General features: G+C 40.6%; 1 protein-coding gene across 1 annotated transcript in view; it reads left to right on the top strand.

The window, feature by feature from the left end:
* Positions 1 to 1,738: 1,738 nt before the first annotated feature.
* si:dkey-112m2.1 (transmembrane protein 132C) overlaps positions 1,739 to 14,127 on the top strand; it is a 76,983-nt gene continuing 64,594 nt past the window's right edge. Inside the window, exons 1-2 of the mRNA XM_034547264.1 lie at positions 1,739 to 1,763; positions 2,851 to 3,775. Of these exons, the coding sequence (XP_034403155.1) occupies positions 1,739 to 1,763; positions 2,851 to 3,775 (950 nt within the window). The remainder of the gene's footprint in view (positions 1,764 to 2,850; positions 3,776 to 14,127) is intronic.

Below are 14,127 nucleotides of genomic sequence, written 5' to 3'. Positions count from 1 at the left end.
TGGCCGTCTTGGGGACGTGAATGCTTTAATACAATATTGAGAGGTTATTTTAGAAGTTGGTTGCTGCATGTTGTAGGAATTCCATGGAACATACTTTAAATGCATTTTAATTTGGAAGTCCCGTGCTCCTGCGGGCCCCTTGGCTCACACCCACATATATAACATCAAGACATTACATCCTGATTCTAGCATCTGTGTGTGTGATGAGGCCAGTCCGGTTCAGCCGCATGTGTGATATGCGCTCAGACTCCTCGGCCCGCATCCTGAGGGGTTGGCAGTGCCCAAGAAAGAGTTTACAGCCAGGATTTACCACAGGGGTCAAGTTATCAGCACAAATCATCCCCTTTTTCATTTGCAGAAACAGTCCTACAAACATGATTTACAAGTACAGTAGCTGCAGATATGAAATCCAAGGGCAACTCAAAGCTGCAAATCAACCCGGCTTTGCCTCTCTATTCAAGACGTCCTATTGGTGTCAAGGAAAGGGACATATTCTAAATCTGAAGTTGCAAATTACAACTTGTTTTCAACTGTAATGAGTATTGTATAGCAGTTGTACAAGTTAACTCTGGAGTAGTTTGAAGAAGCTTAGCAACATGAAAACACACAAAGAAGCAACTGCTTACGGAATAGTGATTTATATTTATGATTCATTCATTATTATTTCCATGGCTTTGTTAGCCATATCCGTGTCAGACTTTTTACCTTTAAAGTGTTTACATGGAATAACTGTGTGGCAGTTTTTTTTCATTAGGCAAGCCAACACAATGACTTCCCCTGCTGCGGTAGAGGGACGTGTTTTGAAAGAAAATGTGTGTTTATTTGAGAATCTAATTGACTAAATAGAACCAACTTATCATGCTTGGACATGAAAGTCATAACCGATAAAGAAGGATCAGAGATTAACACACCGATCAGTTCATTAGGCACCCCATTAGGCCGGGTTACAGTCAGACTTAAGATAAAAGGTAAATAATGAAAATGGCATTTTAGCACCAGGAGCTTTAAATAACCTGGTGCATGGCACACTACGCTCTCCTTATGAGAGATGATTATTAGATGGATATACAGTATCAGGTCATTTTCTTCAGTGGTATATATATATATATATATATATATATATACTATATCATATATATATCCTCCCGTCTGTATGTCGAAGTTCATATTTAATAATGTTATTAAAGGGCCAGATATTAAATTTGTATCCTAAACATTAAGGTAAAACAGGGTTCTTGAGAGCAGGCTTTTTCCTTTTTGAAGTTGCTGACTTCTAATCTGGTTCTAGTTGCGTCCATCTGGCCATGGATCATCACAAATCACTGCCACGCCACGTCTACAACAGCACGGAGAGTCCGGGACAGAAAATCAATGGCCTCTCATGGGCTACTCCATCAGTCCAAATATCTGGAACTTGATGGTGAAGAGAAACAGGGGGGAGGGGAAGATTTACAGCAGGATGGAAGCAGTTTGAAGTATATACTGTAGGTGAGGTGAGGTTGGATGGGCATACCGGATAGTAAAGATAGGACTGTGCTGTGACTGTGAGCAAAACCGGTAAGAAAGTGGCTATCAGTAGATTTTTTTTAAATACCAGTGCCACTATGACACCTGAGTAATGTTAACAATACAAAACAGATCTTTTTTCTTTTTTTTCCCGATACCTTAGCACACATCTCCTCAGTTAGGGCTCAGGAGAGTTAAAGGGCAGGCGTGCAGTCAGTGACGTGAAGCAAAGATGGTGTGCGAGGTGAAAGGAACAGGTGCATACTACCTCTGATTTAGCTGAGCATTAGGGATATAAATCATAAAAATATTTTGCAAATTTCTAAGTGGATCCAATTTACATTTATTGTCTTAATACAAACAGATAGATGTAGAAGTTTGTCCAAATTAGAAGTAAAGAAAAACTATATTTCCCCAACTCCATACAACATATGCTATGTACTAATTGCCTGGGTATACCATTTTCTTGCAGCAGTAACATTTTTGTGCTAAGAGGAAATTATGCATCATGTGCAAGAGAGGATATCAATCAAAACTGCAGTGCTGAAATGCTACTTCACTTCACAAAGAGAAAGCAATATTGTTTTCCAAGATCGTCCTTAAGCGTCGAATGTTTTATAGTAGGGAGTAACTCCTACTTTTCCTTTGTGCATTGCACTGAAGGATTTAAAATGCATAATTAACATCACTCAATGTCTGATTCTATCACTTTTCCAGTGTAACGTAATTAAAACCTGATTAGAATGGCTGTTTGGAGCATAGAATTGGGTCTGAACTGGCATTTGAGGCAAACTTTTTATATGCAACAGTATTGAAGCATAAAAGGCAATTGGAATGAAGGAGGACGGGATGTAGGAGGGAGACAAGAGATGAAGTCATAGAGGAAAAACAAAAGACGGAAGAATTGAGGGAGGAAAACAGATTGTCGCATTGAAAAGGATAGAAGGCTGGAGGGAATGCGGACAAAAACTGATAAGCAAGAGCCTTCAGAAAGACACAAGTGTTGTGTATTGGGTTTAACAAATTATTTTAAATAAGAGCAGCAGCTCATGAAGGTTATACTCATATGAAATGTCTCCAACAAACAGTTAACATTCACTGCGAGAAGTGACTGTAGATATGATTGCCTCAGGTTGCAGGCAATGCATGCAAATGTTATGTTAAATGTGAGTATTTCATTCAATTCTTTCTCAATCTGCGCTTTGATTTCACGCCTGGCTCGGGTTTTGTTGATAGGGGTAAGACAATGAATCTTCATCATGCAGCCATAAGTACCATGATGCATGACTCCAGGTGTTTTTACCTCAGTTGTTGAAACTGAGTCATTTTGTCTCTTTGTTTCAGTGGTGGAAAGCAAGGTGATCCTGGAGGGCCTGCAGAGGTATGGCCCCACGCCAATCTATCTGCCTGTCAGCTACCGGATCCTCAATGCAGAGTCAGCATTCTTCCTACAGGAAGCAAACCAGGACTTAATGAGGAACTCAAGCCTGCAGGCTCGCACCGAGTCCTTCTTCATCCACCAGGCCCGGCAGATGCCCTTTGTCAATGCCAGCTACGGGCCGCTGTCTGTCCAGCAGCCTGTCCCTCTGGAGCTGCTGCAGACTGCGCCAGGGCCATTTAACACCCCCCCCTTCGCGACATCATCAGCGCCGACATCGGCATCATCGTCGCCTCTCTTCACTTTCAACTGGAAGGTCCACACCTATATTATCAGCGAGCGGATTCACCCCAGTTGGCCAAAGGTTCAGGTGCTGTTCTACATTGCAGGGAGGGACTGGGATGATTACAGCGCCATCCACAAGCTGCCCTGCGTCCGGATGTTCGCCTTCCACGAAACTCAAGAAGTGCGTGGAACATGCAGGCTAAAAGGTGAGCTGGGGATATGTGTTGCCGAGCTGGAGCCCCTCGCCAGCTGGTTCAGCCTGCCCACCGTCAGACCGGGTCGGCAGAGGGTCTCTGAGCAGGCCCAGGGCACTCCTGTGGAGCTCTACTACATGGTTCAAACCACGGAGAGCGGAGACTGCAGCTCAGAGGATTCAAGAAAGGGCAGCTCTGTTCACCCAGACCAGCAGAGGCCGATGGGCTATTTCGCAGGGCACACACCCATGCAGCGCATTGGGAGCGTCAGGCTGTTTCAGCCGCTGTCGGAGCTAAAGCTGGACAATAACTTTGTGGTGATGACACCCTCCAAACCCATCCGGCAGAGAGAGACACTCTCGACTTTTCTGGCTCTGTCTACGCTTTCTTCAGTGCCAATTTTCACCCTCAGGTGAGTCAGCCTCCTCCTGAGAGAACACAGTTAACGCTGCCGCTCTACTGATTATCTCTCACCCTCCAAACCCATTGAAACAGAGATCGTTGAGCATAAAAGCAGTTAATAAAAAGGCAATGGTAGACTCTTAGAGGATCGATAACACTCCACAACCACAAATCTGACAATGCACATCAACATTAGCAGTCTACCCATCTGTCATGGATATGTAAGCATGCCACAGGAGGAAATTCTCCATCATTGTTTGTCATACACTGAAATGAATTTGCAGGCAACACAGTTACAGTAGGCCTGCTACCATGTATTTACTACATGGTACTGTTGTGTTTTAAACATTTCTTACAGCTTGTTTAATCAAAATAATCTGCAGTTGGCCAAATCTGGGATTAATCTCTGGTATTAGAGATTAGAAAATGTGTGTATGATAAGCCTTTGCTTTGCCACACCAGACTCCGGTCCACAGACAACGTTGCCATGACACTGCTAGTCAACTGCCCGGCGTCAGTTTCATCGTTAATCCTGTTTATTTAGGTCATTTGTCTACTCATCAGAAAAACATGATATTGCAAATGAAAAACATAATAACACAAATTAAAAGAAGCGTTAACAAGACAGTGGTGACCAAGACCTCCCTTGTGTAATCAATTACCTCGCCTTATTGTGTGGAACAACACAGACAACACACTCAGGATGTGTTTTCCGGCTTTGCTTTTGCAGAGTAAATGTTTATTTTAGGTTTTTTTGTGAAATAACATTGTTCCAGTGACAAAGAAAGACCACATGACAAACTTGTCTCTGGATAAAATCGAAAGCTCTTGGTAGTTATTTGAAAGTTATTTGAAAGTTTTATTGAAAGCACAAAGTAAAAAGTCAAAAAACTGAAAACAAAGTTTGAAGAGATAATATTTTTTCTGTTTGCAGTTAAGGTCTCATGTTTATGGTTTGGTATCACCTTTAGAATATGTATTTTTTTTAAATTATTTATTTACACTGCTATCTGGATGACAAACAATTATAATCCTCTATCTGAATACAACCCCTAAATGTAGCCGGGCTTCCATTAAGAAGAGATTTACTGACTGCTAAAGATTAAATATATATATTTAAATAGCGATAGCTAAAGTGCTTTACAGAGAAGGTTTTGTTTGTGTTTACTGTAACCTTCAAAGTCCTTTTAGAGAAACATTACAGATATATTGAAGTGCGTAAAGCCTCCCAAGCATCATCGTTGACAGTCTGGAGGGGATTGTTTTGACTGGATAACACCTTAATTATACCCTTGCGGATTTTATGAAGATTGTTTTCATATACTCACCTTCAAAATTGTGTCTGAGAATTTTGTTTGTATCTGAAGTGTTTCCACCCAACAACACAAGGTAGTTTTTGATTCATTGAGCTTTGTCTCATACAAATTAGCATTCAAAGTGACTGCAATTGCTCCTTGTTGTGTGATGCAAATTAAGGTGTAAGGAATACGCATTCCACGGGCGACGTTAATGCCTGAGATCTAAATCATGGCAGATGAAGCAGTTAGCATCCTCAAAGTGGAGCTGTGACAGAGAGCCCTGGCAATTTGTCAACCCTTGGTGAGCAGGAAATGTGCCAAAAAGCCTCATTGCTTTTCCTCTTGCTCAAGTGATGATGAACTCCCATGAAGTATTAGCGCTCGCAGTGTGTGTTTATCACATTTGTCAGCATGTGTGTAAATGGGAACTTTAAAGGCGATATTTTTCTCTCTGTGGCATTTTGCACCCCGATCGTTCAGAAGTTCATCTTTTTTATGTTTTCCGTTGGGATGGGACTTCAAATTCAACCAAAAATACCTCATTAGCTACCAAAAGATTAAACCTCAAAGTGATGGAAAATCACATACTACTTTACAGCAAGCTTACCAGACTCTGTAATTGAACACCCGAACGCTGATGATTAATCTCGCCTCCACTTTGTTGTGAATTGCTTTTATGTTACAGGGATAAACCTGCGGTGCTATTCAATGACTTTTTCTCTTAGTTGTTGGATTTCCTGATGATGAAAAAAAACTTTTACTTGAAAACACCCTTAAAGCACTTGATATTCCCATGATGCCGGCGTGAATTCACATTCTGATCACAGGAGGTGGGGGCTGGAGGGTGTGTGAGAGTGTGTGGATCTTTGTTCTGACTTGGTGTGTGGAACGCTGTATGTGTTTGCATACTGTCGCCCAGTGTCTGACTATTCGTTGGTGTGGGTGTGTGTTTATGGACAGTTTACTTTACAAGTAGCTTTTGTGAGTTTCTTCTAGTGGCAAAGGCATCATTAACTATTTTCTGGAGTTACTCCCTTCTTCTCTCCATTCACTTTGAGATCAACTTCACACCTGTAAAGTTTCATGACTGTTTTTTTTTTTATACGACTGCAAAGCTATCACGCTGACAACATCTGTCCACAGACAAACAGAAACAGCGGGCAAAGTACTCAAAAGTTTCTGGTAGATGTACCTGTAGAAGTCAGCCGGATAGCTCAGTGTTAATAAATCTGGTTGCTGCTAAACATGTACAACACTTACATTTATGACAAATACCTGACTTTTAATGTGAATGTTATGATGGCCGATTGTCCATCTTGATTCCATATTATGCTGTGGTAGGACGAACAGAGTCATGCCAACATATTCAGTATGTGTGTCCTTTAAATCTTGGCATACTCCCGATAAGACAGTTAATCTTGGCATTTGTATTGCTCTTAAACATAATGTGTCTTTTGATTTCTTCACTCAGTGCTGCTGTGCTTTTCATTAGCTTCCGTTAACTGTCAAGAAGCAAAATAATTCATCATGGACCTTCCAGCAGCATACACGATTATGAAATTACCTGGCATCCCATCACTTCCAACGCAAGTTGCAGTTTACAATTTCATGAAGGAATAATTTATGTTCATGTGGCGTGACAAATGTGAGTGAAAACATTTTAAATATGTCCTTTGGTTGTCATACATTCCCATGACCAGTCTGGATAGAAATTAGTTGCACAGCGATATCAGCACACCTAACCAGAGGGCTATTTTATTGCCTATTTTCTCTCTCATCTTATTGAGTAGTTGGCGATATTTGATGTAATCTAAACTAATGTAATTATTGTGTGTGTAATTGCAGGCTGTAACCCTAGCCACAGGACAATCACACAGACATTTCTGCACACACAGTCATGAATATTCACAGTCACAATCACATGTGCGCACACAGACATACAGACGCTCACACACGTACATTGGACGCGCCTCGAGCCAACTGTAGCGTCATGGTGTGTTTGTCATGCTAAGGGCTCCCAGTGGAATCAGTAATTCCCTGCCTCATTAGCCGTGGGGAGAGGGGTGCAACAGGTTGGAAAAGGGTTCTCCAGCTACTCCCTATTCAACATGCAAATAAAAAACACAATTTCCTCCTGAACAAATTAACAGGCTTTTCAAAAGATAAACTGCCCCAGCTGTATTGTAATTTTGACTAAACAATCCGACATATTCCCACAGATCCTCCCGGGGGCAGTGCTGCTGATGAATGCAAATTAATTTCTAATATGTGAGAGTGCGAAGGTATGAGTATGGGGGTTCTTCACACTGTGCCAGCCCAAGCAGTCAGCAAGACTTGTGTGATTATTCAGAGATGTTCAGTGTAGGGGCTATAAATAAAAACGGGCATTCAGTTGAGGCCGGTTTGTAGTCACTCAGACATGATGCAGTGCTTCGCGTCAGCTGAGTCCGATCTTAACAGAGTTCAGATCACAGGTCGTGGGCTTTGGCTGTTTGTTATTGGCCGTTGTTTGATAAAATATCAGCAGGAGAAAAGGTTGGAATAAAGATGTTCTCCTCATTGTTTTAGCCTTATCTCGACCTCACTCCTCCATGAATTTGTTCTTGGTAAAGGTCACCCAAGATAGATAGGAATGTCTCTTTTCCATTTCTATTTCTGTTCTTATCTGTACTTTTCCTTGTATTTTATCTGCCACTCTGTCTTGGTCTCGCTTCCATCCGCTTCCATCTCTCTCTCTCTCTCTCTCTCTCTTTCTCTCTCATACTCTTGCTTTCCCTGAGCTTAACATTTTCCTTTTCTTTATCCTAAAACTTTAGCAAAATAATTCCTTTGTTTTTTATATCTAAATATCAGGAAAACTCTTGAATTACATTAAAAGTAAAGACTGAGTCAATTTACCCCGTCGTTCTCTAACCATATCCACCTTTCAGTTGTTTTTTTCAGTTGGCCTGCTCACCAGTGTTTACTTTGAAAACACAGACTTTCCTCATCTACTCAGTAATAAGTAATTAGTCATTTGAGGCCTGGGGAGACCGTTCACTATTTATACAACTGCCTATTGGGCCCTGCCACCACAAAGCAATCACCAGTAGCCCACAGCAAGTGCTTTGAATCCTTTTTTATGGTATTTTCTACCATAATGATTTCCCATCACTTTTCTCCACTTGAAACTGATGAATTTATTGGACACTGGAAACCCAGAATGTATTGCTCTCCCACATCCCTGCTGCTTGTCTTCATTTTTTCTTTGCTCTGTCCATCTGCCTTTGGAAAAGGCTACACGTCCCCAAGGGAATCGTGTGATTCCACAGGCTGGAAAAGGCTTTAAGAACGAGGCTTGCCATTCCGACTGACACATGCCTGTGAGACTATCAACAGAGAGGTCATTTCGGGTTTTCTCTTTGGTTGCTTTGAACTTGTGAAAGTCTTGCAGGCCTTTTATACGGGCAGTAGAGGGAATAAAGGGAGCAGGAGTGGGGTCGCAGTGTAAGCATGGAAAATGTGTGGTAGGTACTTTAGGGGAGGTTTACACCAAGTACTACCGAACGCTAAAAACCCACTGTGAAAGGGTTAATGTTCTAGGAGAAAAAACATAGACATCACCCAAACAAAATAATGCAATGGTAGCAACCTGCCAATCACATGGTAGCCACGCCCTAAAAAGCATTCCCTGCTTAATCCTCTATTTCTACTAAAATGGGATCATAATTTACTAAATGAACATTATGTTGTATTTAAGATGACTTGACGTTTTCTACACATGCAAATAATATGTGTGTTTCACCAAGAATTGTTCTAACTTTGCCATTAATCTACTGCATTCTGAATCAGCTGCAGATGGGGAAACAATGTCATAGCTGCAACAAAAGGAGCATTAGAAAAAGCAAGAAAATACCCCAAATCAATCAGAGATGTTTCTCACACAAGAAGCAAGACTGAATAACTCTTCATTTTATTTAGGCTATACATAACCCAGAATAGAATATCAAAAAGGCCCCAAAGATCTTAAACCTCTTTCATATTGGTTGTGAGATCCTCACTGTTTTCATGAACTCTCCACATTGCTATTAGAAGCCAAAATGCAGACTCTGGGCCATTAAATAATTGTGCATGATGGTTCATGACTAGTTGCATTAGAGCTCCTCTTCATTGAACCCAAGAAAGATAGAATAAGAATGACTTTGGTGTATAAACTACAGCTTGGTAGCTACGACTCATCGTCTCAAAAATAATGAGGTGCCCCCATTCTACTGTCCGTCATAATAGACACGCTCATCTTCAGATGTACACATGGAAGCAAAGAACCATGCTACAGCTGTACCTAAAGAGCAGACGCTCTGTGGAACGATACGTCAAAAGATAGAGATAAGATGGAGACAAGTGAACCTGGAAGTTGGTTGACATGTTGGTGCTCAGTACATAATGCTATTTTGTTGTTCCAGTCATAACCAAATGTGTATTTACACATTCAACTGAAGCAGAGTTGACAGATAACCACTTTGATTGATTAATAAATCAAGACACTGCTAATGTGCTTAACACTCATACAACAACCACACATAATAAATGGTCGCCCTCAGGCCACAACCATTACCAATAGTTTGTGGTGTATACTGTGCAGATTGGAAAACAAACGTATGATTTTGGCCTATCAAAATTAGCTTGATTACAACCATGATGTTCTGTGTGCACAGTGCATAATGGTTGTAATGAAGTGCAGTTTATGTGATCGCACACCGACGGTGACATCTAAAAATCTTGACACCAACGATCTGGATTGCAGTTGAGAATTTTCTCACAGTTTTGTTGAAGCCAAAAGGAAAACTGCTCTCTACAATAAAACATAAATCTACTGGGGCACCAACGAGAGGAGGTTGTCGTGAAGGAACTTTTTTTTTTTTTGTAACAGCTGCTGCAAATCCTTTACTCATCCCGCTGTGGTTAACATCTCCCGGCTACACTTCTACTCCAACTTCTGCCTCACTGTGAACTCCAGCTCCTGCATTCTGAGTTAAAGATGATATATGTAGGGCTGGAGGGGTTGACAAACAGGGCGGGATTAGGTAGCGAAGCAGTCCTGGCAGAATAAGCTCTGCTGGCTAACTGTGGGTTGGTCGCTGTCTCCCTCGCAAGCTTGGCCTTCTAATCACTTGTTTATCCTGCATGTTTCTCATAAGGATTTACTTTGATTAGTTTGAGCCCACAGACTTGACAGCTATAGCACAAACTCAAAGGCATGCAAATTTTAATGTGGACTTGAGGCAGAGCGGGAGAAATTATTCAATGCGGTGGTTGTCATATATCGCAAGCCTTGTTAAGAAACTGCCACCAAGACAAACAAAATGTTCTTACTTTTCACAGCTACATCCTGTCAGACGGGTTAGAGATGCACACAGATGTAAACAGTCAGAGAAACAATAAAGAAGGGTTTCAGAAAGTAAGTGTAACATGACCCCCCAGACAGGACGCTGATTGGGCCGTGCTCTGGCTTTCCTGAACACAAGTAAGCATTATTTGATGCCTGACGTGATAGATTTTGCTGTGATATGTGTCATATTTCCGGCGTGATCTCGTGACCTGCGAGAATCTAACTGCCGTGCAAGGTGAGACGAAGTGTGGAGGACAAAAAATAAGAGACGCGAGATGTCAGTCTTTAAAAATAAGAGACGCTGACAACATTTCGAATTTCTCTGTGACTCTCTGAATCTCTGTGGAATAACAGCACAGAGGGGAGCGTTTCAGTGACTGTCATTAAAAGGCAGGTGATGTCCGAGAGGACATCAAAAACAAGAGCCATTTGAAAAACAGTTGATGCCTCGCTTTGGCTAAAAAATAAAAATGAAATAAAAAGAGCTGCAATCTCTAAATTTGCAAGGATGTGTTTGAGCAGTTGGCCTGGTGTTATCTGTGGAAGCACGTTACCTCTGTGGCTGTTGACAGAGGGTTATTTATTTTTCCTCGCGCTTTTTCCCCCTCTTGCTCTCACAAAGTAGTCGGCCACTGTAATTGCTTACACAAATGTCTTTTAAAGGTGAATAACACAATACAACTAATCATACTCGAGACAATAATGCGACAGGATCACAACAGCCTCGACACCAAATTGGACCGGCGGCAGAAAAAAAGTCTCATTCATTTAAGCTAATAATAATCATCAGTGATCTGCTTTTTCAAATGATTAAACATGTGTTTTCATTAATAAGTAATAACTGGTGTGCTTGGTTAGATTGTGAGATTGTATGCAGTTGCTGCTTGGCTGACCACGATCAATGCCTTTGGCCAACGTGGTTTCAAGTGGCTTCATGCCTGAAGGAAACGTTGGTTTTGTTACAGCTGCAGGCTCATTCCTGGTTTCATACATTTCAAAGCACTTTCTTGGCTTTGGAAATGATAGTTACAGAATGTTAAAATTCACCCTCTGCACCTCCAAAATATTGTTCTTTTATGTTTTTTTCATAAAAGGTCTTCTTAGACACAAGCAGAAATACATACTTTGAGGTAGTGACAACAAAAGCCAACGGCAGTGACAAAGACCTGAGAAAGACTAAACAGAGAAAAAAATGAACTGACAAACTGACAGAGGCTGGGATCCTGGTTGAATCATTAGTACCCCATAGAATATTGAGCATGCAGCTTTGGAGCAGTGCCTTTGGCTGTGCTTTAAGCTGTGTAGTGTGGTCAGTCGGGCTGTGACTGGTTGGGAGGTCAGCCATGATCTGCAGATATAAGCTGGTACTTTGGGACTGAGCCTTCATCATCCTGTGGCGCTATCACCACTGTGGGTGGATAAGCCTTGATCTGCTCAGGGGTATGCATGTGTGTGTGTGTGAGTCTGTCAGTGTGTGTACACTGATTAGCAGAACGATACAAGTGACTGTGTGTCCACATATATGTCTATAGATGTGGTTCTGTTTCTGTGTGTATGATGCATGGGATCTGTGAGATTTTCTTTTTTTGCCACTAGACTGAAATAATAAAACCATCAGTATTTTGCATCCATGGTTAACTGGTAAATGTGTGTTTGTGTTCTCTAAACATTATTATTAGCTTAGCTATAGTAATAATAAATAACGTCTAAAAGACAACTGGGGCAACTTGAGAATAAACCTCACTAGATACAAATATTTGAACAGAGATGGTGATTAACTGACAGGTTGAAGTTGAGTTTTCAGTAACGCAGTTTATGTCTTTCATTTCTGGTGTTGAACTGACACTAAGTAGTCTCATAACTGGGATGTTTTGACTTAAATTTATGGGCTATTATTTGAAAAACTTGAATTGTCTGTTTCTTTTTGAGTAATGTCAATGTCTGCTGTCTTTGAAGCCATAGAGTTTATCCTGTTCACTGCCATTCAACTTAGTGAGTCAGCTCCATAGCTGAGTCATTAAATGTAAAAATGAGCATCTATCCATCATGTTGTTTAATTCACATTGGCCTTAAACACCTAAATAAAAATAAAACAAATCTTCCACTGATAGAGTTGATATTTAAGAGACGGCTAAATTACTTAGAGTAGGATGCAACTTTTTCAAAAGCAAAAAGGCTGAGTAGTGTAGGGTAAAGGCACTGTACCCGATGGAGTAAATAAACAACGTCTATCCCATCGACTGCTCTCACATGTGCATTCTACTGCACGTGGACTAGCTCATTAAAACATCACTCCATAGACCTACCAGTGCTCAAAAACTACTCTGATTACATATAAATAGGCAGTGCTGCTGCTATAATTGGTGAATTTGAATTAAAAAATGTCCTGTGTATAAGTACTATATGTGAGGGAAAAGACACACATCAGACAAAAATAATAATAATCAGTGTCAAATAAGAGTAAATGTTGATGTTAAAACTATAGAAGACCAAAGGCTTTTTACTCATTAGCAAGGCCCAGAAGGTGATGCAACTATCTCTTTAATCTACCTTAAATGTTATATATTTGCTTCATTTTCTTATAGATGAACTGATCTCCTTATGTTGTGCTGCTGAATATCTCAGAGTATACTTCCCTATTCAGTAGGTGGATCTAACCTCATTAAAGACAGCCTTTTGTTCTTGTAATATCAAGGGGGCTTCAGTATGATTCATCTTCATACAAATGGATAAGCCAGCAAACAAACAATCAAATTCAATAAAGAAAGCTTAAGATTGTTTTGTTCTTTTTTTAATTAACTAGACATTGATCTGTTTTATAATCATTTGGATTTACTGCATTTAAATAGAGACTCCATTTACACAGTGATTTATTAGACAATAAGAAATAGATAAACTATTACATGTCCTGTTCTTTGGTGAGAGTTTTTGCATGTGTAACTAAGGTAAATCTTGTAAAATCAGATAGTTGAAAGAAGAAATTATTCGGTATAATCAAAACTGTACATGTTTTCCCGATTTGACAATACATTAGCATTTTGAACTAGTAAATATGTCTATTTGATTTTTAAGGGATAGAAACCTTACATACATTCATTATACTGACAATGCTGCCTGCTTTAGAGATTAACAAGTACAGGATGTAAATAGTTTACTTAGTATTTATTATTTTACAACATAGATGTCTGCTTCTATGCAGATGATAATGAAGTTTTCCCCCGAAGACAATACACTTTGAGTGTGTATGCTGTATGGATGACACCATTTTCATGACTCCTCATTTTCAAGTCGAATAAAACAGAAACGGGGCCCAAACTCTGGAGTGTGTTTTGCACAGCAGTCTTTCAGCCTCCGCTGTGATCTGTGTCAGGCCCTTGGGGTTCAAATGTGGCTGCACAAACCTGCAGTGTGCATATGTTTGCTCTTTGTGTAACCACTTGGACGATCATTTCACCCTGTTCCTTCTCAAGTTGGCCATTTTCTGGCCCACAACATCGGTGACTGGAGGAGATCTGGCAGTGTCACTCCACTGTTCTCAGTACAGACGAGCTGTGTTTTGGCCCAGAGGACTCACTCGGATTCTCTTTGTCTCGCTCTCTTGACATACAAACTGGCACAAAACACATACATTTCCTTCTATTTCCACCTGCTTCTCTCCTGGGGTATTCTCAAAATAGTAGAAATATAATAATGATC

This window comes from Cyclopterus lumpus, chromosome 12 (genome assembly GCF_009769545.1).
Source record: "Cyclopterus lumpus isolate fCycLum1 chromosome 12, fCycLum1.pri, whole genome shotgun sequence".
Lineage (NCBI taxonomy): Eukaryota > Metazoa > Chordata > Actinopteri > Perciformes > Cyclopteridae > Cyclopterus > Cyclopterus lumpus.
This window is presented reverse-complemented; position numbering and strand designations above follow the sequence as displayed.